Raw genomic sequence first — 27980 nt, forward strand, 5'->3', positions numbered from 1 at the left:
AATAATTATTATTTCGGATAATAACTTTTCCAGAATTTACAATTGTCATCTTCCAATAACTTAGTGCCTTTTATGTTTCCTGGTTTCAATTCAATGGAATTTCGAGTGTCATTGGTGAAAGGTAGCCAATCGTTGCTCATGAGATCAGTTGGATTACTGAAAAAAGAAAATTATTTAAAAATAAAATAAATAAATAAAAATGAAATTTACCGTTTTCCTGAAATTTTGGGTGTTTGTTTCGTCTTTGTTTACTAATTTTAACACATTAGAAAATGTCAGAAAGATCTTTCGTTTTTGTGGATCTTCATAGAAATTTAACAGCTGCTCTCTTCGCGAAAATGTCCCGAACTCTGTACTACATCTGCAACAACCAAATTTCAAGGAAAACAACAAAGAAAATAAGATTTAGAAAGTTCTTCTTGCGTGATCCTGCAAGACCATGTGAAAAATAAAACTTTAGATGATTTTTCTGTAAAAGTATTCCAGAACATTCAGGAATATAGCGATTGTTCTTGCAGTTTATTCGTGGAAAATGCAATAAAACGTTTTCAGAATTTAAGATTTCCAAAAAAATGCTTGTAAATATACCATTTGATCGTTTCTTAAAAACATTTCCAATTTAGAAACAACAAGTAAAACATTTTAATATAATATTGTTTCAAGTACTATAATGCTGATATTCATCGCATCAATTTATGGTCATGTAAATTAACGTATGGACTGATTATCACGGTGGACAAATAGCATTACAGCGCTTAAAACAATATCGAAAACACTTCAGTTGTTTCTAAATAAAAATATTTAAGAAATGAGATGCACAGTACAGTACATCTTAAATTTTTTTTTTATAAATCTCAATAGCTCTTCAGTTTAATCTAATTTAAAAGTCTGAACATTTCAGTTGAAGCAGATGTCAAAATCCAACTGAAATATCTGTTTCAACTAAAATTATCGTTCTTCTTACCTGACATTTCATTAAACAACACTTACCCAGTTTTTGCGAATGAAGTCCAAAGCTTTATAAGATTACGACTAAATTCTCGTTCTTCGGGAGTGTACATTTTTGTTTTCTGTAAAGGTACCCCAAATATGAATGGTACTTCTTCGAAATGGGGTACTCCAGCCCATTTTCTATGGCCAGTTTTTGTACTGCTGTAATTAAAAGTGTAATGGTAAACTTTTACATTATGTCCTGCAAGTTTTTCCGTAAGAAAATTTGTTGGACACTTGAATATCCAGTCTCCTATTACTTTATGAGTTTGTTTAAGAATCGCTTGATGATCATCATTTGATACACTTTCCAAATACTTCTTTAAAACAGGCTGTAAAAGAGCGTCGTTAAAGTTCAAAATGTTTGCCAGAAATTCTTTAGATTGCATTTTGTTTATAACCGGATTGTCTGAAGTTAGAAATTCTTCTTTATAAGCAGCAAGAAACAGAGATCCTTCGTCGAATACGTTGCCTAGCATGACGTCAACACGACGAAATTCACCTGTATCGAAACTTTTTACAGGATCCTTTGGCAAATATGGTGTTTGGACCTGTGGCAAGAAGCAAAGAAGCTTTTGCTTAGATTTCGCAATTGCCTTTTCGATAAAGCTTATATCAGCCGCACTTTTTACTCTCATACACTTAATTGCTGTTTGGTAAGAATCGTTGAAGCATCCCAATTCGCTGGCAAGAAAGGTGCTTACCAGAATGTTCTGACCTGGATCCACTACTACAGAAGGATGGTAAACGCTTCCGCTTTGAAGTATAACTCTATTAAAGAGTCCCTGAGAGAGAGGGGAAACTATATGAGTACCGATGGACCAGGCACCTGCACTTTGCCCAAAAAGAGTAATTTTATCCTTGCTACCTCCAAATGCGGCTATATTTTCGTGGATCCATCTGAGAGCAAACACTTGGTCCAACATTGCAACGTTACCGGGAGTGTAATCCTTACCAAAATAGAGAAATCCGAACGCGCCTAGGCGATAATTAATGGAAACCATAATAACATTGCCTAAAGACGCTATCACTCCACCGTCATAAATATCCATATTAGATGATCCCGTGTTGAATCCCCCTCCGTGAATCCATACCATGGTAGAAAATGACTCTTTGTCGTTCTTTTTTGCTGGAACCCAAACGTTCAAGTAAAGACAATCTTCGGCCATATTTCGTAAATCGGGGATCCATTCGAAGTTTGGTACAGGAGGGTTTTGCATGCAGGGGGGTGGCTTTTCAATATTGTAGACCTCTTTCCACTTGGAAGAGGGAAAGGACAAAGTGAATCTCGTCTTCTCGTGGGAAGCTTCTGCATAGGTAATACCCAAAAACACATCAATTTCATTACCTAGAACATATCTTCTTTTACCCAATACTGTTCCGTGTCGAGTGGCAATTATTCTCTGTCCCGAACACTCCAAAAAGAATAATGTTCCAAAAACCATTATACTCAAACACTGCATCTTTGATTCTGAAATATAAAAATAAATCCATTAATTTCATAAAAAATATTATGGGTACTGTATTTTGGGGGGTCTTGCCCTATGGGAACTAACAGGATCAAAATTAATTAATGGGATAAAGCAACGCAACAGGTGGTGAACTGCCACGACTTGTCCAAAAAGCTGAGCAAATTCTGGAAGAAAGAAGACTTTTTAAACCTACTAAACGGAAATTTGAAAGTAACGATTATGCTGTAAAATCATAAATTACGTAGCGCAGATATCGGTGGATATGCAGCAATTGTTATGTTACAAGGGGTGGGAGTTGTTTAAAAATTTTACGTAAAATCTAGGGTAACAGAATAATTTATTTTTGTTCCTAAAGTGTTGCGTAGCAAACCGTACTGTTTGTGACACTGCTTTGTACGTTATACATGTAATTAATAATACAACATTCGGCAGAGGTGGATTTAGAGGGATGCACCCAGTGGCGTAGCGTAGTGGGGGCGGCAGGGGCGGCCCGGCACGGGCGGCACTTTTAGGGAGCGGCAAAATTTCATAATAAATAATAATATCTTGTAAAAATTTGAACCATTTCATTTCATATTTTTGTCGCACCTACGATTTGGACCGATTGAAATGAGCACGGAATTTTTCATTACTTATACCTAAATAAAGGGGGTGGCGAAATTTTCCTCCGTCCCGGGCTGCTGACACCCACGCTACGCCACTGGATGCACCCTTTTCTGGGGATTTTTTCTCGAGTAATGCTGGGAACCTCAGATAGAAAACAATTTGTAAGGCATATTGTTTCCTTTCTGCACTCCCTCTGAAGATTTTTAAATCCAATATTAAACCCTATACCGTGTATTAGACCTATTCCGTGGTACAATAAAGGGTCGATCGAAGATGGTTTTACGTAATTTTAGAGGTGAGATGTTAGTTGAAAAGTATAAAAATAGCATTACGTAATTTATAAAAGATTCTTTTCGTTGATAAAGTGAATTGAATTTTCTTGAATCTTACTAAAAATTAAGATAGTAACGAAAACTGATTAATTTGCATAACGTATTCATGTAAAGTGTGAATACGTAATATTGGATAAATCATCCAATATAACGTATTCTTACGTTATTTTATATTGAGTGATGCATACTCGCGAAATAAATCATATGAATAGGAGTTAAAGTTTTTAATATTTCTCGGGTATACTATAGATTACGCCCTATAGAATTTCGTGTGTTTGGGTATATATCTGAACTCAGGGGACCGAGACGAGTTCAACGATACTCTACTTTTGGACCGGAGACAAAAAATAAAAAAGTTATCATACTTTTTTTCCGGCGATCGCGCGATGATAAGGAGTCGCGTCGCTCTCCGCTAAGTCGGCCTCGCTATCGCGATCGGGAGTCCCGTCGCTTGCCGTTAAAATTGCCTTTAGTAGACGTTTCCCCCTTTTTTTACTTTGTTCAAGAACTACCGTGAATCGATCACTAGTTTAGCACATGGCGGCGTGTGGTGGCGCCCATACGAGAGATCAGTCGGGCCGCCATGTTCGCTGCCATAAGTAACATTAACCAAAATGGCGATCGCGCGATGATCGGAAGTCGCGTCGCTCTCTCCGCTCTCGTATCGCGTGTTTAACGCTCCGGGAGATGACCGTAGTCCGACGTCACGGTTTGCAGACTTTACCGCAAGATGGCAATACTAGCAACTACGGTGCCGTCTGCATGAGAGCATTAAAAAAGTATGGTAAGTGAAAAAGTATGATAACTTTTTTATTTTTCGTCTCCGGTCCAAAAATAGGGTACCGTTGAACTCGTCTCGGTCCCCTGAGTTCAAATATATAATCAAAGTCCTGAAATTCCATAGGGAGTAATCTATAGTACACCCTATTTCTCTAATTATCGTTGACATAATAGAGTACTTGGATATATACCTAAGGGAAACATGTGTCAACAACCCTTATAAAGAGGCCCGTGTTAAGGGTTCGTAGTAAAACACCCTCCATGCTACGCCACTGATCAAACTGATCAGTGGCGTAGCATGGGGGGGGCGGCAGGGGCGGCTCGCTCCGGGCGGCACTTATAGGGGGCGGCAAAATTTCACAATAAATAATAATATCTTGTAAGAATACCTAAATAAGGGAGCGGTGAAATTTTCCTCTGCCCCGGGCGGCTGACACCCACGCTACGCCACTGAGTTTAATTATTTATAATAATTGTTGGGTGCCATTTTTTTAATGGCACTCCACAATAATTATAGTGCATTAACTTTTTTGCGTTAAAATTGCATTAAATTGCATTATTGCCAAAATGTATTAAAATTGTTTCATCATCTTTCACGTTAATTAAGTGTTGTTTAAGTGTTTAGCTTAAAATGGTTATCAACTTTCTTTTTTTTTTTTTTTTTTTTTTTTTTTAAAGTAACTCTTTCCGCCCTGTGGGCGCTAAGAGGGCCTCTTATAGCAAGTCCATTATGGGTTCGGCCAGGCCCACAATGGGGCGGCCGGGTGGTGAGGGACGGGGACCGACATATCCGACGGACCACCCCCCGAAAAATTCCTGGGGATTTTTCGACCCGTCCGGATTTGATCCCGGGTCCCCCAGGGCGGCAGGCTGCTAACCGCTCGGTTATCAACTTTCATTACTGATTACTTTCATTACTTAAATAATGGAAATTATCAGTAGTGAAAGTTTATTTATAAAGTATTACTTTATAGATGTTAATATTTAAAAGTGTTTAGCACAATACACTGCTCATATAAGCTACACGTGAAAGATAATTTATATACAGGATCGAAATGAAAATACGTAAATAAAGGTAAAAAAGGATTTAATAATTAAATTTTAAAGCAAGGAAAATAGCGAAAAATGACTTTATCTTATGAGTTTTTTTTTTTTTTTTTTTAGTGAAACAGTAAATATATACCTTTCATTGTTAGTGCAGCTTTCTCCGGTTATTCTAACTTTTTTATCCGATTCCGTACCTACTTATCTAGAAGTGCGAGTAACTGCTTATCAAAAACATTGATAAAATTTAAATTTATCTATAATGCATGTAAAAATACTTTCGATAAAAGTGAGATCAGTGTATCAGGCAACGGATGGTCTTTGTGCTTCGGATCTGTCATCAAATATTGGTGAATATTTATAGACGTTTCAGTGTTATGTTTTCAAAGAATTTAATGGGAGGTGAGCGGTGATAGACTGACAAAAGCGTTTTATAGCTTAAAAATGAATAAACCAAGATCAAGAGGAAGATAAAAGTGAGAAGAGATGAAAAAGAATGTTGTGAGATGAGGAGCCAGAAATTGAACATAAACAAAGACAATTAGGGTAAAAGCAGACACAAGAGCATTTATGTTGATGATAAAAGGTCACGTGATGTAGGCTATCAGGTTGTAAAGGTAAAATGTAGACATTTCGATTCTTTTTCCTAAAAATGAATTAAAAAAAGTACTAGAATGTTCCGTGTGGATATATAATTAAATTAACCAGGCTGCGTCTCATCACTTGTTTGTTTGGAAATAGACGCATCGTCAATTTCTTGCAATATGAAAGATTCAAAAGAATACATTCGCCTGCTTTTTATCTATCGCTGCAAAAGTGACCAAAACGCAAAGAAAGCTCGCGATATCATCTATAATATATTCGATGAGGACACACACGACAGACAGACGTGTTAAAGTTGGTTGAAGAAATTCAAGGTTGGAAATTTCTCGCTTTGAGATGAATCTCTTCCAGGTTGCGATTCTACCATTGATGATGACGTTCTCCTTCAACCGATAGACGGAAATTCACGGTTTCCCATCACAGAATTAGCACCACTCCAAAAATTAACAAAGTCCGAAACCACCGCGACAACACGCCAGCACGAAGAACAAAGAGAACCTGGCCATATTTCTGCAGAATCATATTGCCAATAAACAGTCCAATGACAATAACTGACGCTTGAGACTTTCTTTAAAGATAAACCATACTATGGATATCTCTACCAAATATATCTTATAAACAAGGGCGTCGCCAGGGGGACAGGAGGGGGCAGCTGCCCTCCCCTATAAATTCGAAAAAATTATTTAAATGCTAAGTTTTAATTAAAATAATCTTCTTAGGCTTCTTGTAAGCTAAAAACAATGTTTTAATTAAGATATTTCTTTTCCGGTACATAGTAAATAATTAAAACTTTATGAATCGTTTTTATTTTACCTACATACAATTCATATCCTCTATCAATTTACATCATCTTGTCCCCCTGGCCCATTGGCTAGCGTCGTCCTTGCTTATGAACAAAGTTTTTCATTCCTTGTTGCATTGATCACATACGTGCCACGTTTTCTGCTATAATAGTGACGTTATTCAAGTATTGCTATGCTACAATGTTGTTGAATTGCAATATTTATTCTAGCACAGAAATAATACACATGCAGCACGAAAACATACTATCTGATAATCAAAAGGCACTGCGACACAATGTAGAAACGCGTAATGTGAACCAAACTTTTCTGATTATATGATCCAGAACGACCCAGCATGTATTTGGTGATAGAACTTCACGAAAACTAACTCCGCAGAGTTTCAAATAATTCTGCAAAGCGTAATACAAAAATAATTATTCTATCTAAACACGCTTCTAAGATCAAATAGTAAGCTTGATGTGGTTGAACGCATGGCATCGTATACGGATTCGTGATATGGTATGAAATTGAACTTACTGTCGAATCCTAACGACGTTATGATGTGATATGGAGCATAACGAACATCTTTATCTTCAGTTTAAATCCCAAAAACAACAGTAGTGCCCAGGGGCGGATCTAGGTGTTTCGGGGCCTAGGGTTTATTGCAGTTTAATGGGGCTCCATTTTTTGTTAATACAAATAATACTATAAATTATAATAATAATTATTATTATATTATTAATATTAGCTAATTTTTACTATAAGTGCTCATTGTTAATAAAAAAGCATTAAAAATTTATGATAATTTAATTTTTCTGAGTCCAGATACTTGGGGCCCAGGGCTTAAGCCCTATTAGTTCCCATGTAGATCCGCTCCTGGTAGCGCCCAATCTACGGACGGCTCCCGAACCAAATTCGACCCACAAAGCTATTTGACACATCATTTATAAATCATAGAAATAAACCTACATTGTGTACATACGGAATATACAAAATATTTCTGGCCCGCCTACCAATGTATTACGTACAACTTGGCCCGCCAATCGAAAAGTCTGCGCACCATTGCTAAAGTTATTATAATATTAGCATAATATAATATAGTTAATTAATATTACAGGAAATGCAAAAATATTCTTTAATAATTCAGCTTTAGAAAATTCAAAGAGTACTGTACTGTACATTTGTCCACAGCAGTTTATAATGTTGTTAAAAATGTACAAAAAATATGAATATTACGATTAAAATAATAATTCTCTCTCAAAATCAGTTTTCCAAAATTCACAGTGTTCATTCGGAATTAACTTTGTGACTGTTATGTTTCTCGGTTGCAAGTTTATAGAATTCGGTTCTTGATTAGTGTACAGAAGCCATCTTTCCAACTTATTAGCAACATGTGGAGTCCTGAAACAAAAAATTTACAACAAATATTAACGTTATAAGTGTATTTTACAGCTATTCTTTATAAAATATGCAAATTCGTGGTAATTTAGTTGCCGCCTTACCCAGTTTTAGCGAAAGATGTCCAAAGTTTGATGAGATTTTTACTGAATTCTTGTTCTTCGACGGTGTATTCGTCCGTTTTCAATAGAGGAACACCAAATACGAATTGAACTTCTTCGAAATGAGGCACTCCGGTCCATTTTGGGTATATATTTGTGCTGCTTCTATGCTTAAAAGTGTAATGAAACACGTTGAATGTATTTTCTGCAAGCTTCTCTGCCAGGAAATTTGTAGGACACTTGAACATCCAATCGCCTAGCGCCTGTTGAGTTCGTTTAATAATCGTTGGAAAGTCGTCATCGGGAACACTTCCGAAATACAGTTTTATGATGGGTTCGAGTGAAGTTTGACTATATTCCATAACATTTTCAAAGAATTTTATTACATCATGCTTTGTAATAATCGGGCTAGTGTAAAATAAAAGTTTTCTGTTATATAGCGCAAGAAATAGCGATCCTTCGTCTGCTACGTTACCTAACATCACGTCTACATTGTTAAGCTTATGTAGAGTCGAAACTATCAATGGCTTTCTGGGTAGAAAACTTCTTCCAAACTGCGGAAGAAGACTGCAGAGCTACACTTCTTAAGCACGAGTTCTTTTTCAGCAAAACTTATATCTGACGCTTCCTTTTCTTTCATACACGCAACTATTTTTTTGTAACGTTTAATTTCCCCATCATTATTTACAGCACAATCAATCAAATCTGCTACTTGTAAACTTATGAATAAGCTCCATGCTAAATTTCCAGTTAAACCTGGATGATAAATGCTTCCACTTTGCATTATTGCCCTTTTGAAGAGTCCGCGAGATAGAGGCGAAATTAGATGATAACCTATCGACCACGCTCCCGCATTTTGTCCAAATAGTGTGATTTCCTCACTGTTACCTCCGAATGCTTTTATGTTTTGCTTGATCCATTTGAGAGCATTTACCGTATTTTACGGACTATAAGACGCACTTTTTTCTTCGAAAAATTGCCTTCAAAATTCAGGTGCGTCTTATAGTCCGTAAAATACGGTAATTGATCCTTCAGTGCAACATTACTAGACGTGAATTGTGGATCAAAATAAAGAAATCCAAACGCACCGAGGCGATAGTTAACAGATACCACTATGACGTTACCTAACGACGCCATCACCCCTCCGTCGTAGATATCCAGATTCGATGATACCGTGTTGTATTCCCCTCCGTGAATCCACACCATTGTCGATAACGGAGATTTTTCTTTGTTCTAGGCAGGAACCCATATATTCAGGTAAAGACAATTTTCGTGCATATTTTCTAAATCCGGAATCCATTGAAAACCCGATATCAATGGATATTGCACGCAGGAGGGCGGTTTTCTGTGGCATTATAAACGCTTCTCCATTTAATAGGAAAAGGATGATGAAATCTGAATTGACCGATTGGAGGAATCGCATAGGGAATACTTAAAAAAAGGCATTAGCATCCCTGCCTAAGACATTAATTGTTTTACCCATGACGTTTCCAGATCTAGTGCTGACGATAATCTGCCTATTGCATTCTCTTAACAGTAATATGATTCAATAAATGTTCGAATTGAGCACCACTAGTCTCCATACAATAATACAAATTGTACTCAAAACGGTTTCTCACACTTCGGAAAGTTTCAAGGTGTTATTTGACAACACTCGTCTGCAATTCTTTGTCATAATTCTTCAAGAGATCCTGGTTTGGTTGCATAGATCTTACTTTTTAAATGTCCCCAAAGAAAAAAATCAAGAGGACTAAGATCTGGGAATCTAGCCGGCCATTCTAAAGGACCTCTACGTCCGATCCAATGCCCAGAAAAAGCCGTGTTCAAAAACTGTAACTGGTCTCGCATAATGGGGGGCTCCATCTTGTTGGAAAGTAAGGCGGTCTTCTAAGTATCGGTCGTCATGTTCGACGATATCAACAAGTAATGGATGTACTCAGGGCCGGATTATCGAATAGGCAAAGTAGGCAAATGTCTAGGGCCCGTAATTCGGAGGGGCCCGGCTTCAGTGCAGAAGATTTCTGTTTCAAAACGAGTTAAAAATTATGTAAGAAATTCGATAGGACAGAAAAGGCTGTATTTAACAATTCCTACTAAGCTCCGCTCGACTAGCCGTTGCCTAAAAAAAAAGAAGGTCAACAGTCACCCGTGCGTCAGAAGTAATGTACTGTACGCCACGAGATCTTTTCTAAATCTAAACTTATACGTCGTGACATCGCATATTCGATATAGCGTTCAAGTTGCTCGAGTGCGAAGATATTACAATTCAATAGTGTTTTATAAAAGAGTTAAAAAGGGTGACACTACGGTGTGACTTGGGGTGACACCACGATATCCGCACCGGGTGTCACCCATGCTAGCTACGCTAATGTCACATTATATAAGATTTGTTTAGAAGCAACTTATTTAAATGGGGCCCCAATTTAAATTTTGTCTAAGGCCCGCTAGAGGCTTAATCCGGTGCTGGATGTACTACAGTACATTACAACACTTTCAAGTAAATCTAAATAACTTTCTCCCGTTCGATTACCATCTAGGAAAATGGGGCTAAGTAGTCGATCTCCAAAGATTCCGGCCCACACATTTAGCCTTTGCGAAGTTTGGCTATGAACTTCATGAAATATGCTTGGGTTATTATCTGATCAATATCGACAATTGTGACGATTAACCGTTGAGTTTTAAAAAAAAAAACTATTATTAAATATATAAAAGTCTCTGTAATCCGAACAAATATACTTGTAAATCGGTAGACTATCTTTCAGCCAACTGCTAATAACTTCTTTTATTTAGTATGGTAAACTTGACCAATAAAATATTAAATAATATTAAAGTAAGAACTAACCCAATTAAAATCGATAAAGAAAAAAAGATTGGTACTGTGTATAAAATTAATTGCAACTGTCAGAACCCGAAAGTTTATATTGGGGAAACAGGACGTATATTGGAAAAACGTATTAAAGAACACGAAGCAGCTATGCGTTTGAAAAATAATATTTCTCCTTGGTACCCTCATGTTGTTAATAATAATTGTCAAATTGATAGAAATAGTGTACAAATTTTACATAATGAACGGGATATTTATAAACGCAAATTTAAAGAACACATAGAAATAATAAAATACAACAATAGTAAAAATAATAATTTGATCAACATTTCTAACGGTATGCAAATTGATCAGAGATGGTACCCTCTGATAGATGGCGCAGTGGGATAGTGCTGTATAACAACTGTTAGTGTGTAAATTTGTACGGTTTAGTTATGTGACATATTACCACTGAAAATTGTATACCACAGTGATGTTTTATCGGTATATATATATATTGTACGGAATTGATCCCACAGTCGCCAAAAACGTATGTAATTTTGTAATTTTTTTAATTTTTTAAATTCGGTTTTATAACATATAATTATAACAAATTAGAGTTGTACATTAAATGTAATCTTTTAATTGTTTTTTAGCACCACAGTCAACAACTGTGTGAATATTTACATGTAAATTAGCTGTATTAGTGCAGTAGAAGCGTGTATAAGATCCGGGAGTATGAAGGTATTGAAGAGGGTCCATGATGTAAAATAGGACCGAAATGCATTTACCATACTAAATAAAAGAAGTTATTAGCAGTTGGCTGAAAGATAGTCTACCGATTTACAAGTATATTTTGTTCGGATTACAGAGACTTTTATATATTTAATATATTAACAGCCGTCATTACAAATTTCAAAACTATTATTCATTTTTTCCTTGCATATGCGGTCTAGCTTAAAAGATATTTTTTTATGTTTGTTAGAGGTTTGTGTTACTTTTTTCCGAAATAAATGTTTGTTTAGTTAATAAAAAATAAATGAGTTTTTAAAATTTGTTGTTGTCTGTTGTATTCAGAATCGCAAAAACTTTATTTGAAAAGATGTTCCCCTTAAGAATAAAATCGACCTGTCCTAGCGATTTGCTTGGACGAACATGATAACTCTGCCGTTTCGTTTTTGTTGGCCCACCCTGTGAATATATATACACTACACATATATATATATTATATATATACACACACAGTTTCTATTTTGTTAATCGTTTTTTAGGAAAATAAAATCAGTTACACGTACAGTACAGTATAGTATCTACGTACAGTACAATTGCATATTTGTGAAATTTAGTTGGTAATATATGTAAAGCGATTGTTTTGTAAAACAGTTTAAATGAACATATTAAATAACACGTCTAATAAATCACAACATATAATCACTAATTTTTATGTAGACTGAAAAAAAGGCGAGTCATCCCTCTATCTGGAGTTACATAAATAATTCCTTTATTAGGCATACTAAAAATTAGTCACTAGCTACACTTATGTCCAAACACCTGACCAAGATCGATCCCATAATTTTGTGTTCCTGGAATAGAAGCGTAATGTAAAATTCAGTTTCTTTTTATAAGCTGTAAACAATTTTCGTTTGCTTTATTAATTATATTTGTAACATTTGCAGTTTCTATTGTTAGGCCTATTATAATAATACATGTAACCATATTAATGTATGTTAGGTAATGTAGGGGTATTTCTTGCTCTGAATCCAGCACCTTTGTGTTGCTGCTCGCTTATGTAAGCAAGCATTAGTTAATTAGTAAGGGCATGCAGTAATTGAATTTTAAGGAGTTTATGTACATTAAGAAGCGCAAGGCCCCTGTCCCGGACTTCATCATTTGGAGAATGGCTAAGGAATCTTACGGTAGCCTGCCCACCACCTTCCTGGTAATTTTTAATAAATGGGATATTTCCTGCAAAAGTGGAAATGTGGGTCTATAAAACTCATCTCAAAGGATCCGAACAAACCACCCACCACACCCTCCGATTTTCGTCCCATCTCCCTTCTGTCCATCATTGGAAAGGTCCTGGACTCGCTAATCATCAACAGGATCAGACACCATTACGACATCAACAACTTCCTTCGTAACCTCCAGTTTGGTCTTAGGAGAGGCAGGAGCACAATGACAGCCATTGATAATCTTGTAAATCACATCCGGAAAGCAAAAACAGAGAATAGGCATATTATGATGGTTTCAGTAGATTTCAAAGGGGCATTTGATCACACCTGGTCGCCAGAGATTAAGCATCAGATGCAGAAAGCAAACTGCCCTGGCAACCTTTATAATATGATGGACAGCTATCTAAGCCAGAGGAAAACTGTTATCATTAATAACGACAGGCACTACGGTGACAGAGAGATTAACATGGGATGTCCACAAGGGTCCAAATCCGGTCCATTTCTATGGAATATCCTTTACGAGAGCCTGTTGAAGCAGCAGGACCATAACCCTAGGAACAACATTCCCATTTTCCAGGAATATGCTGATGACACCGCCATCATACTCTCTCACAAAAATCAGGGTAAGCTACAGGAAGAAATGAATAACATCATGAGTAACATACATAAATGGAGTGTTAAGACCAAGCTCCAAATCAATTACCAGAAAAGCTTGTGCATTGTTTTCCCTAGGGGAAATCCTCCTTTATATAAGAAGCCCAACATTGTAATTAATGACCACAATATTCAGAACGTCGACACAGGTACTTGGGGGTCCTTATGGATAATAAGCTGCTTTAGAAGGATCACATTAAGGACATGTACGAAAAGGCGACAAAGATCTCTCATACGCTTTCCTCTATCTGCCGGAACCACTGGGCCTGGGCTACAGAGCAAAAAAGACCACATTCAGCAAATTGTGACTTATGGGTGCGAGGTCTGGGGTTATTGTGTGGGAAAATCCCAATTTAAAAGAAAACTTCTTTTCTTGCAAAGGATAGCTACTATATATCTCGAGGGCGTATTTGACCGAACCCACCGTCGCCTTTTTCGCCATTGCTGATGTTATGCCTATCGACCTCGTTATCGGGGAGAGGTACTGGTTGTATTACCTGTAGTCTTTCATGTTGATCTTCCTCTTCACGAGGAAGATCAACATGAAAGACCAGGCCCGCCGTAAGCGGGAGTGCAAAGGCGTGCACTGCACGCGGGCGGCACGTCCAGGGAACAGCAAATTGGTATTGCTGGCAAGCTCAGCGTAGGTAGTCGTAGTTAAACAGGGGCGGCATAATCGGTATTGCACACGGGCGCTCAAACATCTAGCAGCGCTGCTGTGAAAGACTACAACAGTAGGCTGTTTTTCCTCCCTTTTGGGGACGATATTAACTACTTTATGGAGTATCTTGTCAGCAATGGCTCTGATTGGGTGGACCCCACCATTCCTTTCCATCTTGCGCATGTGGCCCCGTACTCGGTGGATCTATCAGGTGATTCTCTGTGCTCTCGCCATTCTTGCATCTACTTCGATGGATTCAAATCTGCTAACTGTGTAGGCGTCTCATGGTGGCCCCCATTCCGTCAGCAGTATTTCAAGCTAGCAGATTATTGTTCAGTCAATTAGGCCAAGTGTCTGGCCATTTTTAAAGCTCTAATTCACCAGTAGCAACCTCAACCATTTTATGCATAATAATTTTAGTATTTTCAGCGATAGCAAGGTGGCCCTCCTGCAGATCAGAAACAGGAACACCAAATTACCAATTATCAGGAACACCATCGACCTCCTGGACGCTCTCTTGGGCAGAGCCAACTCTTCCTTCCACTCAGGGGTTAGGGGGCACTCAGATATTCAAGGAAACGACAGAGCCAATCTCTTGGCCAAGAAAGCTCCTACCCACATCAACATCTGTAGTTACTCCAAGGTCCCTTGGAGCGGGATCAAAGGGCAGGCGGGCGCCATCACCTTGAAACTCTAGCAGGACAGGTGGAACAAGGGTGCGCAATTCCTCCCTGACTTAATTAAGAAAAGGAGGAAACTGCATCACTTTACTCCTTCCTACCAGCTCACGCAATTTATGACCGGGCATGGAAACCTGCGGGCCTATCTGGCCAGGTTCCTCAGCAAAGCAAACGGCTTTGCGACTGTCCCATCAACGAGGCTGAAGATTCATATCACCCTCTATCGGCATTACGCATGTTTCATTATGTTTAATTCTTATAAGTGGATCCGCTATTACAATTGTACAGGTATTATGCACTGTACCCTACTGGGGTACAGTGCATAATCGTAATTGTATCTAATATGTTCGTCTTTTCTGTAAATTTATGGTTCTGGTGGGACACTATGGGATCTCATTTTCTCTCTTCCCTCCTTTCAGGTCCCCTTCTTTCTTCCCCCACCAATTATCAGGAACACCATCGTTCCACGTTCCATCGTCCAAGGTGAATGTTCCAGGAACATTCACCTTGCTTCTCTTATATCTTCCTTTTGCATCCTTCCCCTTTCCTCTCTTTTCTTTCCAAGGCTATACCTTTGAGTAATAACCTATTCACACTGTACATTTTAAGCTAGCTTAAATGACTAAGCCAGCTTAAGGTATGAAATATGAACGGAACTGACTTAACGTTAAACCGGTTTAACTATAAACAACAGGCTCAGCTTAAATCGCTTTCTCAAAGAAGCTTAAGTCGCTTCAAGCTTTCCACGAGGTCCGTCACAAGTTCAAAAATAATGGCGGAAGCAGATGTGCAGGTACAAATGTTCGAACAAACGATACTCTTCTCTGTTAGCATGTATATGCTGCTTCGGTACAAGGAGTTTAAATGATAATATAAATTTCTTGTTTACGAAAAAATATATATATATATAAATTTCTGTCAAAAATCCATTCTTATCACAGTTCTATCGCTAAAGTGATATAAACATTGAGAGAATCGTGCTGCCAACGACAACGACATCACTGATAATAAATGTTAATAATTCCTAACTAACGTCTTATGCTCTTTAAATAAGTTATTTATAATTTAAATTACTAAATATAAATTAATTTATGATGATTTACGAAAAATAAGCAAAAGTTTGATTTTAGTTAAAATGTAGGTTAATGTTACCTATGGTAGCGAACATGGCGGCTTGTCTCTGAAACAGTGGGGATGCACGTTCTAACCTAACCTAACCTATTCTAATAAATTACCATAATTATTGCCAGCCAAATTATTACAATAGGGGTAATTTATTAGAATAGGTTAGGTTAGGTTAGGTTAGATTAGAACGTGCGTCTCCTTGTTTCAGAGACGAGCCGCCATGTTCGCTACCATAGGTAACATTAACCAAAATGTAATATTGAGTACACCCACTTGAGGGCTAAGCGAATAATTCGCTCTAATTACCTAGTGTGAACGAGTAGTTAATCTTGTTTTCGACAATGCGTTTTTAACTTAATTCTGCTTAAATCTTAATCCCGCTTAAAATGTACAGTGTGAATAGGGTATAAAAGGACTTTTCTTTCTTATGTATGTATGGTTGTATAATACACAGCAATGTAACAGCTTGCTTACTTATTGATACTGTATGCAATTGCAATACTACTTTCTCGTTGACATTTGCTGTAAGTATGGTGTATATAAGTTGCATTTATATAGTAATTTACATCCTTTCTTAGATTACGTGGCATCTCACAGATGCCACGTGACCTAAGAAGGGATGTAAATTACTAAAAGTAATCTCATAGGCATCACTTGACTGATTTTTCAGGCTCATTTTACAATGTTTTAGAGCAGCGAAAAATGCAATAAATAATGTTTCCATTGCGCACCAAGTTTACTCGCAAGAAAAAATGTCGAAAAAGGGCTGGCCTCTCACAGATGCCAAGCGAGGTTTCTGGATAGGAAAAATTTGGGAAAAACACGTGAGGTGCTGTTGATCGCGATTATCGCAAACATCTTTTCACTCTCAATTCTTCTCGCCCAATAATTTTTTTTTCTTTTTATTTCAAGTTTGTTTTTGGGCTGTATTTTGAAAAACTTGTAGATCTATAAATTCTCACTGTCGTCTGTCTGTCTTTCCTTATTCTCGTGAACAGAATTACATAGATAAAATTCGAAACCAAATCTGAAAAGCGTATAAGTTTGATGGCCCAATTAACTATATAAGAACGATCGAGGCAAACCGAAAGTCACGTTATTTCAATTCAAATACTTCCCCTGAAAGCAGTTAGATCAGTGGTTTTTAAAGCGAGATATCTCAATTTATTATTATACCCCGCGGAGTCGCACTTATACTCTGCGACAAATCGCGTTGTCGCCAGCGAGAAATAACAGCGAAAAAAAATATAAAAATTAATTTTACTAATACAAATTGTGCTAATTGTTTATTGTGCAACGATTTCATTTAGGCATTCTTGCAAATGTATTTTTTTGATGAAATTTAGAGAATATTTTTAGTTATAAGAAAACGAATTTACGCATTCGACATCATATCGTAAATTGCCGAACTTTTTTATGGTCCACTAAATATTTTTTGGATTGCATTATTTCTCATATAGAAAACATTTCTGTTTATACAAAAAACAAAAAAAATTTTTTTGTTTTCTGCAATATTTCGAGCGATGTTGATTTTGGAAATCATGCAATGAATTTTTGACAAATGCATGATTTATCGCACAAAAATTTCCTTATCCAAACATGACTTTGGAAAAGAAAACGTTGAACTCTTATTACAAAGAAAAAAAACTCATTTCAATACGTAAAACCCGAGATAATTTACAGCGAGTTGAAATTTAACTTTTTCATTTTTCGTATCAATTTACATAAAATTACACGTAAATATCGCATTTGTGTCAAAATAAAAGTATTTTGTATTATTAGAAAGTAGACAAAATAAAGAAAACACAGATTTAATAATCATTTTGGGTGTACTATAGATTACCACCTATGGAATTTCAGGACTTTGATTGTATATCTGAACTCAGGAGACCGAGACGAGTTCAACGGTACCCTACTTTTGGACCGGAGACGAAAAATAAAAAAGTTATCATACTTTTTAAGTTACCGTACTTTTTTAATGCTCTCATGAAGATGGCACCATAGTTGCTAGTACTGCCATCTTGCGATAAAGTCTGCAAACTACGACGTCAGACTACGGTCGTCTCTAGGAGGGTTAAACACGCGATACGAGAGCGGAGAGAGCGACGCGACTTCCGATCATCGCGCGATTGCCATTTTGGTTAATGTTACTTATGGCAGCGAACATGGCGGCTGTTCCCACTGTTGGTGCTCCCGACTGACCTCCTGGAGGGGAGCCGCCGGCAGGCCGCCATGTGCTAAACGTCCCTAGTTATTGATTCACGGTAGTTCTTGAACAAAGTATAAAAATAAGGGGGAAATGTCTCCCTAAAGGCAATTTTAACGGCAAGCGACGCGACTCCCGATCGCGATAGCGAGGCCGACTTAGCGGAGAGAGCGACGCGACTCCCTATCATCGCGCGATCGCTGGAAAAAAGTATGATAACTTTATTATTTTTCGTCTCCGGTCCAAAAGTAGGGTACCGTTGAACTCGTCTTGGTCTCCTGAGTTCAGATATATACTCAAAAACCCGAAATTCCATAGGTGGTAATCTATAGTATCCAGGGCCGGATTATCGAATAGGCAAAGTAGACAAATGTCTAGGGCCCGTAATTCGGAGGGGCCCGGCTTCAGTGCAGAAGATTAAGATTTCTCTGTTTCAAAAGGAGTGAAAAATTATTTAAGAAATTAGATAGGACAGAAAAGGCTGCATTTAACAATTCCTACAAAGGTCTGCTCGACTAGCCATTATCTAAACAAAAAAAAAAAAAAAAAAAACAAAGGTCAACAGCCATCCGTGCGTCAGAAGTAATGTGCGCCACGAGATCTCTCGCACCATCTAGAAATATTCCTATGGCCGCCTCTCGTGGTAGTACTGATGTATGGTTATGATTTATTTTCTAAACTTATACGTCGCGACATCGCATATTCGATGTAGCGTTCAAGTTGCTCGAGTGCGAAGATATTACAATTCAATAGTGTTTTATAAAAGAGTTAAAAAGGGTGACACTACGGTGTGACTTGGGGTGACACCACGATATCCGCACCGGGTGTCACCCATGCTAGCTACGCTAATGTCACATTATATAAGATTTGTTCAGAAGCAACTTATTTAAATGGGGCCCCAATTTAAATTTTGTCTAGGGCCTGCTAGAGGCTTAATCCGGCGCTGATAGTATCCCCATAATTTTTGATGAGGAGCCAAAAATTTTACAATTTTAGAATAAAAAATGGCATCTGTGAGACCACGCCAAGAAACTAGGGTGGGAGGGAGGCATGATTTAAGAAGGGACATTAATATAGTGCATCATAATATATAAATTATATTCTCTATTATATACTGTTACGGATGGCCAGAGAGGTAGGCGAAATTCCCCTAGGCTTGGAGAAAATAAGAATCCCTATACAATGTTTTGTTTTTTCGTTTACTACTTTTGCTTGGTTTAAAAAATTTAATTTATTATAGAACCTCTATGTATTTTGCGCAGGTCCCCCGTTACGGTCTGAATAGCCTTGGATCTGTATTTGAATAATCTGAAAACACAGAAATTAGAATTTATCCAAACAACATCGATTCCATACTTTCAAAGAATATGTTCGACATATCTTGTATCGGCTAGTTGGGCATGAGCTTCTAAGCTATATCTCCCCGTGATAAAGTGTGAAGTAATTGTCATGTAATAGTAGCTGTATGCGTTTATGATGGTCGTTATGCGGGAAATAATGCCTTCCGGGAGGTCTTTCAAGGGTAACTGGTCCCTTCAGGCGTTACAGACGTGGAGAAAACCCGAGAAACTCCGCTGTGCTGCCGCCTGTGTTGTCGTGAACCCGCAATAGCAATCGGTGAGAGACGAATCTCGACATAACGAAAAAATGCACTGATGGAAAATCTTCGGGTTCTTTGACAGCACGGACTGTTTCCCGAGTCACAAGGAGCGATGGATCTTAAACACATTATATTGTAGAGTCTGGGATAAACGAAACAGTCCAGACATAAAGATCGGTAAGAAAAAAAAAAAAAACGAGGACTTTACACAATAACAAAATTTATTATTTAAATAACATAAGAGAGAAAAAACAAAAGGAACACAGACTTAACCTAACAAGATACAAATTAATTTACAGACGATAATTATACACGTTCGAATTACACATTATACTCAGTCGATTGGGAAATGGGGCATCCACGTGTTGGGAAAAAGTCCTTTCCAGCGAAATAAATGTGATGACTGAATGAATGTTCCTTCCTCCACGAAATACTATTGTCGAAAAAGGCACATACCGTTTCCCCCCGCAGATGGATCCGGATTGTTCTTCCTAGCTCCACCGCTCCAATTCCTTCCTTCTAATCCGTTAGCAAACTTCTCGCTCGATCCAGGCTAATCTCCGAGAAAGAAAAAAAAGTACTCCCATGTCACCAAACGCACGTTTTATAAGTTCCCACCATCCGGGAACTACTGTATCACGTGACCCGTCAATCCGCCAATGACCGCATACAAACCTCACCCGTCAAGGGTTGGTACGCGACGACATAGAGAAACGGAAATAAATTCCGTTCCGTTTAACTACAATACAATAAAATAAATAATTGACACAAACAAAGAAAAAAATATATATACATTTAGTGATCAAGCACTACAATATGATAGAAAAAGTATATACTACTATGCAAAAGTTTAATTGATATCGTAGTTAACATAATCTAAAAAAATTCACACAGATGGTTTGATTAATTCAGATTTATTTTAAAATTCAGAAAATGTATTTTCTACTAACAGTTTCTGAAGTTGCTAAAGACGTACAAGAAATATGAATATTGAGAAATATGAATATTGTGATTACACTAGTTATAATTCTCTCTCAAAATCAGTTCTCCAAAATTCACAATATTCATTTGAATGTAACTTTGTAGCTTTCATGTTTTTCGGTTGCAATTCTACAGAATTCGGTTCTTGAACAGTGAACGGAAGCCATCCTTCCAACTTATTAACAACATATGGACTCCTGAAATCCCTCGTTGAATCTATTTTCTGCAAGCTTCTCTGCCAGGAAATTTGTAGCACACTTCAACATCCAATCGCCTATCGCCTGTTGAGTTCGTTTAATAATTGTTGGAAAATCGTCGTCGGAAACATTTCCGAAATACAGTTTTATGATGGGTTCGAGTGAAGTTTGATTATATTCCATAACAAGTTCAAAGAATTTTATTACATCATGCTTTGTAATAATCGGGCTAGTGTAAAATTAAAGTTTTTTTGTTATAAAGCACAAGAAATAGCGATCCTTCGTCTGCTACGTTACCTAACATTACGTCTACATTGTTAAGCTTAGTAGAGTCGAAACTATCAATGGCTTTCTGGGTAGAAACGTACCTCCAACCTGAGGATCAAATAAGATATCCTTATACAACGCTTTTCGATATTCCCTTTTGATATAACTTATATCTAATGCTTATTTTTCTTCCATACATTCAATCACGTCTTCGTAATAATCAAACGTATTCTTGTTGTTTTCAGACTTATCACATTTAAGATCATTTGCTAGAGTATACTTAGTATTAAATTCATTTGTGAATCTACAGTTAAACTAGGGTGATAAGCGCTTCCGCTTTGCATTATGGCTCTTTTGAAGAGTCCGCGAGATAGGAACAAAATTAGATGATAACCTATTGACCACGCTCCCGCATCTCGTCCAAATAGTGTGATTTCGTTACTGTTTCCTCCGAATGCTTCTATGTTTTGCTTGATCCATTTGAGAGCATGTAATTGATCTCCTCAATGCAACGTTACTAGGAGTCAATTGTGGATCAAAATAAGGAAATCCAAACGCACCGAGACGATAGTTAAAAGATACCACTATGACGTTACCTAACGATGCTATCACCCCTCCGTCGTAGTCATCGAGATTCGTCGATCCCGTGTTGTACCCCCTCCGTGAATCCACACCATTGTCGATAACGGAGATTTTTCTTTGTTCTAGGCAAGAACCCAAATATTTAGGTAAAGGCAATCTTCGCGCATATTTTTTAAATCCGGAATCCATTCGAGGTCGGATGTCAATGGATAGTGCACGCAGGAGGATGGTTTTTCTGTGGCATTGAACATGATTTTCTATTTGATAGGCATGGAAGGAAAATGAAACCTGAATTGACCGATCGGAGGAACCGCATAGGGAATACCTAAAAAGACATTAACATTCCTGCCTAAGACATTAATCGTTTTACCCATGACGTTTCCAGATCTAATGCTGACGATAATCTGTCCATCACATTCTCTTAACAAGAATATTCCGAAAATAAATGCAATCGCAAGCTTCATATTTACTTCTGAAATCTTAAAAATTAATTTTTCTCGATATTTACAAACAATTTAAATGAACTTTTATAATAAGTTACAAGATTTCTAAATTCTGAACTGTTAACAATATTATAAAGATTTATATGAAGTAATGGAATTTGTAATTAACTTAAATAAAGAGATAGGATTCAAACTCACCGTTCGCTATTGTATAAATATAGAACTCCAATTTCATTATATATATATATATATATATATATATATATACGTTGAATTTGTTTACTTTTGTTCTTTGTTTATAGAAAAGTAAAATCAATTCTAAGTACAGTTGCATTTTTATGAAATTCGAGTTGCTAAAATGTTTAAAGCTGAATCATTTCTGCTTGAATAAGCTGAATAAAATAACTTAAATACCGTATTTATCATAATTTCATGATAATCACTAACTCCTATTCAGAACCAAACTGTGGAAAGCCATCCTCTGTACCCGAAATAACCGCTTTATCTGTTACAAGAAATATTATTCTTGTAACAGATAAAGCGGTTATTTCGGGTATATATCCTGGTTATTTTTATTTTCAAACCGCTGACAATGACATATATTTCAGAATTTGTGTTTTTGGAGTCAATTTATTTTGATATGGCTGTCCGTACATTACATTCGCCATTTTTCTTCAAATTTTTTCTCTTCTTCCTTGTTCCAATTTGAACAAGGAAGAAGAGAAAAAATTTGAAGAAAAATGGCGAATGTAATGTACGGACAGCCATATCAAAATAAATTGACTCCAAAAACACAATTTATTCACATATCTCTTAGGACATCCAAGAAAACTCAACAATTTTTGTTTACTTTATTAATTATTTATAACATTTAGTAGCTTTTACTATTTGGTCTATATAATAGTTAGATTTAACTGTATTAATGTATGATATATAAGGCAGTTAACAAGAAATTTCTGCTCATTGCACTTTGTTATTCTCTACTCCTAGTAATGTCGCCAGCTCTTTCGTGCTCTGGATCCAGCAATTTACATTAAGCACGTGTAGTAAGTGTTAGAAAGTATTAGTAAGTAGGAACGTTAATAAATAAGCGTATATCATACCTCCGATCTTATATTATAACTCGTCTAACTTGTTTTAAAAATTTATTTAATGAAAATATTAACGTTATTGTCACTTACAAGTTTGTTACGAAACTGATCACTAATCTCAAATTTAAGCTTTTTGTCATTCGATAAAAATCGAAAATATAGAAAGTTTTTATAACAAAATCTCATAACAGATGGCGCCACACACAATTTTATTTATTATGTTGCAATTAAAAATATAAATGTCATTTTCTAAATAAAATCTCATAGCAACCGGGAACGTTACGCAACTTGTTCCTGTATATTTTGTTATTGAAATTTAAGTATTAAAAAAATGTAAAACTGGCAATTGAAAATAAAACAAATTGTTTCGAAATTATTCAGGTGTCTGTTTTATTAGTGAAAATAAAAAATATTTAGAAATTATTTGTGCCAAAATTCATCTGATATTAGTCTGCAATTTGAAAAAATTGTACACCTATAAATTCCCAGTCACCTGTCCGTCTGAATGCCTTTTCTTACTTTCGAAAATGGAGTTAGATAGATAAAAGCAGAGATGAGATGTGAAAAGATTAGGGGCCGGAGGCCCAGATTAACTATATAAGAACTTCCGGCTTGCACTGGAAGTTACGTTTATTTCAATTCAAAAAGTTTTCTCTGAAAGCAGTTAGATAGATGACCTGCACGACTCTATCGCTAACGGAAAAGTATGAGGTACTACTAATTTGAAGCGGAGAGCATATATTTTAAATGAAATAAATTAAAAATATGATTAAAAATTGCAGCCCAGCATTGTGACGGTGTTACAATAAATAATTGCTCGTTAAAAGAAAAAAATCACTCATCTTAAATAGCGACAAATGTTAAAAATACGCCTAAACTGTTTGTTCGACCGATACAATATGAAATTTACTTATTAACCATGGCATCTGAGAATTGTGCGGATGCAACGAAGTCCAGGAGGAAAGTTGTAACATCTTGGATTAAAATGAAAAAGGGGCTTTTTGCAAAGCGTGAAAGTGGAAGATTTGGCGTACATATTTAAGAACCCGAACACGACGACTAGTAAATGCAATATTTATGTTATTAAACGGTATTTACATATTTTACTTATTGTTTCCGCGTTTTATTTTATTGTTTCGAGCATTTAACTGTGTTATTTTTAACATAAATTTTATGTATTTATTGCTTTAAGTTATCGAAATTGGTATTGGTAAGAGTCAAGAAATGGACTAATTCACTTTCCGTTATTTGTAATGAATAAAAAAAAAGAATTCGGAGTTCGAAAGGCCTGCTGGAATGAATTAAATTCCAAGTGCCAGAAACCACCGCATTTTCTTTTACTTTGCATAAAGTTTATAGGAAATATGTGAATAAGTTAATGGAATTCGGCAACACGGGCGCTCTACCAAAGTGGAACATTTTCGAGAGAAGTCTCTACGCGAAACTGACCATATTTAGGAAAGAGAAACACTACTTGGCCACTCCGTTCGTGAAGCGCAAACCCGCGATCGGTGTGGGACGAAGCTCGACATAATCGGGAAGGACCACCCGTAAAAGACGGCCAGATGGCAGCCTATCGCTCTGGAGGATTCGGGATAAAATCCGGACGAGTCGAAAAATCCCCACAAACTTTTCGGGGGTTATCTGACCAGATATGTCAGCCCCCTTTCCTCACTGCCCGGCCATTCCATTATAGGCCTGGCCAAACCTATAATGGGCTTGCAAAAAGAGGTCCACTTAGTGCTCACAGTGCGAAATGAGTTTAAAAAAAACCATCCGTTAAAAATGAAAACTTCTACGGTTTTTAGACCGCTGAAAGATTTTCAGGAAAAGGCCTTAGCCGCTTAATGTTTCAGAAAATAAACTATTAAGTACAGTACATAGAAATTTAACTAATATCGTAGTTCACATATTCTTACAGGAAATGAATACAAAATAAAACGGTTTGAGTAATTAGTTTATTAGATTATAATACAATTTATTTAGATTATAATACAATATATATATATATATATATATATATATATGCCAACAACAGCTTCTGAAGTCGTTAAAGACGTACAAAAAATATAAATATTGTGATTACAACTTTTATAATTCTTTTTCGAAGTGAGTTTTCCAAAATTCACAGTGCTCATTCGGAATTAACTTTGTGACTGTTATGTTTCTCGGTTGCAAGTTTATAGAATTCGGTTCTTGATTAGTGTACGGAAGCCATCTTTCCAATTTATTAGCAACATGTGGAGTCCTGAAACAAAAAATTTGCAACAAATATTAACGTTATAAATGTATTTTACAGCTATTCTTTATAAATTATGCGCATTCGTCGTAATTTAGTTGCCGCCTTACCCAGTTTTAGCGAAAGATGTCCAAAGTTTGATGAGATTTCTACTGAATTCTTGTTCTTCGACGGTGTATTCGTCCGTTTTCAATAGAGGAACACCAAATACGAATTGAACTTCTTCGAAATGAGGCACTCCGGAGTCCGGTCCATTTTGGGTATATATTTGTGCTGCTTCTATGCTTAAAAGTGTAATGAAACACGTTGAATGTATTTTCTGCAAGCTTCTCTGCCAGGAAATTTGTAGGACACTTGAACATCCATTCGCCTAGCGCCTGTTGAGTTCGTTTAATAATCGTTGGAAAGTCGTCGTCGGGAATACTTCCGAAATACAGTTTTATGATGGGTTCGAGTGAAGTTTGACTATATTCCATAACATTTTCAAAGAATTTTATTACATCATGCTTTGTAATAATCGGGCTAGTGTAAAATAAAAGTTTTCTGTTATATAGCGCAAGAAATAGCGATCCTTCGTCTGCTACGTTACCTAACATCACATTTACTTTGTTAAATTTGATGGATTTGAAACTATTGATGCGGTTCCTAGGTAGAAAACTTCTTCCAAATTGAGGAAGGAAAACTGCAAAGCTATACTTCTTAAACACGAGTTCTTTTTTAGCAAAACTTATATCTGACTCTTCCTTTTCTTTCATACACGCAATCAGGGCCGGATTTACCAATCCAGGGGCCCTTGGCACAAATTCGGTGGGGGTCCCCCCTTTAAGAGTAGGCAAATTTGATAATTTAGAAAATTTACACAAAATGCTGTACTTTCAATTAGATTTGAACTAGGAAGTTGTAAATTTCATTTAAAAATAAGGTTATTGTAAACATAAATATATTTTATTGTGTAAAACTAATTATTTTAATTTAACTGAAAAATACCTATGTGAAATTTTTTCCCGAAATTTTCCGATGTTTAATAGGTTTTTTCCGGGTTTGGTTTTCTCTGCCTGTTGCCCTCATGATTAGGCCACACTAGGCTGTCGCGGTAATAGAAAAAAAAATTATGTTTAAACATAATTTTTTTTAGTTTTGTGGGGGCCCCTATTTTGTGGAGGCCCTGGGCACAGGCCTCAAATGCCCTTATGTAAATCCGGCCCTGCACGCAACTATTTTTTTGTAACGTTTAATTTCCCCATCATTGTTTACAGCACAATCAAGCAAATCTGCTACTTGTAAACTTATGAATAAGCTCCATGCTAAATTTCCAGTTAAACCTGGATGATAAATGCTTCCACTTTGCATTATTGCCCTTTTGAAGAGTCCGCGAGATAGAGGCGAAATCAGATGATAACCTATCGACCACGCTCTCGCATCTTGTCCAAATAGTGTGATTTCCTCACTGTTACCTCCGAATGCTTTTATGTTTTGCTTGATCCATTTGAGAGCATTTACCGTATTTTACGGACTATAAGACGCACTTTTCTCTTCGAAAAATTGCCTTCAAAATTCAGGTGCGTCTTATAGTCCGTAGCGTCTTATAGTCCGTAAAATACGGTAATTGATCCTTCAGTGCAACATTACTAGACGTGAATTGTGGATCAAAATAAAGAAATCCAAACGCACCAAGACGATAGTTAAAAGATACCACTGTGACGTTACCTAACGATGCTATAACCCTTCCGTCGTAGTCATCGAGATTCGTCGATCCCGTGTTGTATCCCTCTCCGTGAATCCACACCATTATCGATAACGGAAATTTTTCTTTGTTCTCGGCAGGAACCCAAATATTCAGGTAAAGGCAATCTTCGCGCATATTTTCTGAATCCGGAACCCATGGGAATTCCGGTATCAATGGATATTGCTCGCAGGAGGGTGGTTTTTCTGTGGCATTGTAAACGATTCTCCATCTGTTAGGCCAAGAAGAATAAAATCTGAATTGACCGATCGGAGGAATCGCATAGGGAATACTTAAAAAGGCATTAACATCCCTGCCTAAGACATTAATTGTTTTACCCATGACGTTTCCAGCTTTAGTGCTGACGATTATCTGCCCACGGCATTCTCCTAAGATGAATATGCCGAAAATAAATGTAATCGGAAGCTTCATGTTTTCTTTTGAAATCTTAAAAATTAATATTTTTTGATATCTACGACGGACTTGAATTAATTTTTGTATAAATAATCTATGAGATTTTCTAAATTCTAATTTCTTAGCAATTTTATACGAGATGATAGAATTTATAATTAAAGCGTTATAATTCAGACTCACCATTTGCTGTTATTTAAATATGTGACTACAATTTTATTCTATATACACACAGTTTGTTTATTTTGTTCGGTAGT

General features: G+C 36.6%; 1 protein-coding gene across 1 annotated transcript; it reads right to left on the bottom strand.

The window, feature by feature from the left end:
- Positions 1-8: 8 nt before the first annotated feature.
- Positions 9-27927, bottom strand: LOC136977334 (uncharacterized). Its single transcript, XM_067272800.1, has 11 exons — positions 27191-27927; positions 25700-25873; positions 25500-25598; positions 21817-22141; positions 9069-9341; positions 8797-9018; positions 8112-8371; positions 7892-8010; positions 7439-7537; positions 991-2461; positions 9-156 (listed from the first exon to the last, which is right to left on the bottom strand). Exons 1-11 carry the CDS (start codon positions 27907-27909, stop codon positions 9-11), a joined length of 3909 nt encoding a protein of 1302 aa, XP_067128901.1. The 5' UTR covers positions 27910-27927.
- Between the last annotated feature and the right edge of the window lie 53 nt (positions 27928-27980).

The sequence above is a fragment of the Centruroides vittatus genome, unplaced genomic scaffold, assembly GCF_030686945.1.
Source record: "Centruroides vittatus isolate TY-2023 unplaced genomic scaffold, ASM3068694v2 contig_453, whole genome shotgun sequence".
Taxonomy (NCBI): Eukaryota; Metazoa; Arthropoda; class Arachnida; order Scorpiones; family Buthidae; genus Centruroides; species Centruroides vittatus.

Bases quoted from the DNA above. Each gene is read 5' to 3' on its own strand.
- LOC136977334 (XM_067272800.1), bottom strand. From the start codon at position 27,909: ATGGTGAGTCTGAATTATAACGCTTTAATTATAAATTCTATCATCTCG. The intron at 8,372-8,796 runs GTAAATAATGAT...CGAACTCAACAG, and splicing joins CAGATTTGATTGATTGTGCT to GCGCTAGGCGATTGGATGTT. The intron at 157-990 runs GTAAGTGTTGTT...TTCTTTTTTCAG, and splicing joins ACTTCATTCGCAAAAACTGG to TAATCCAACTGATCTCATGA.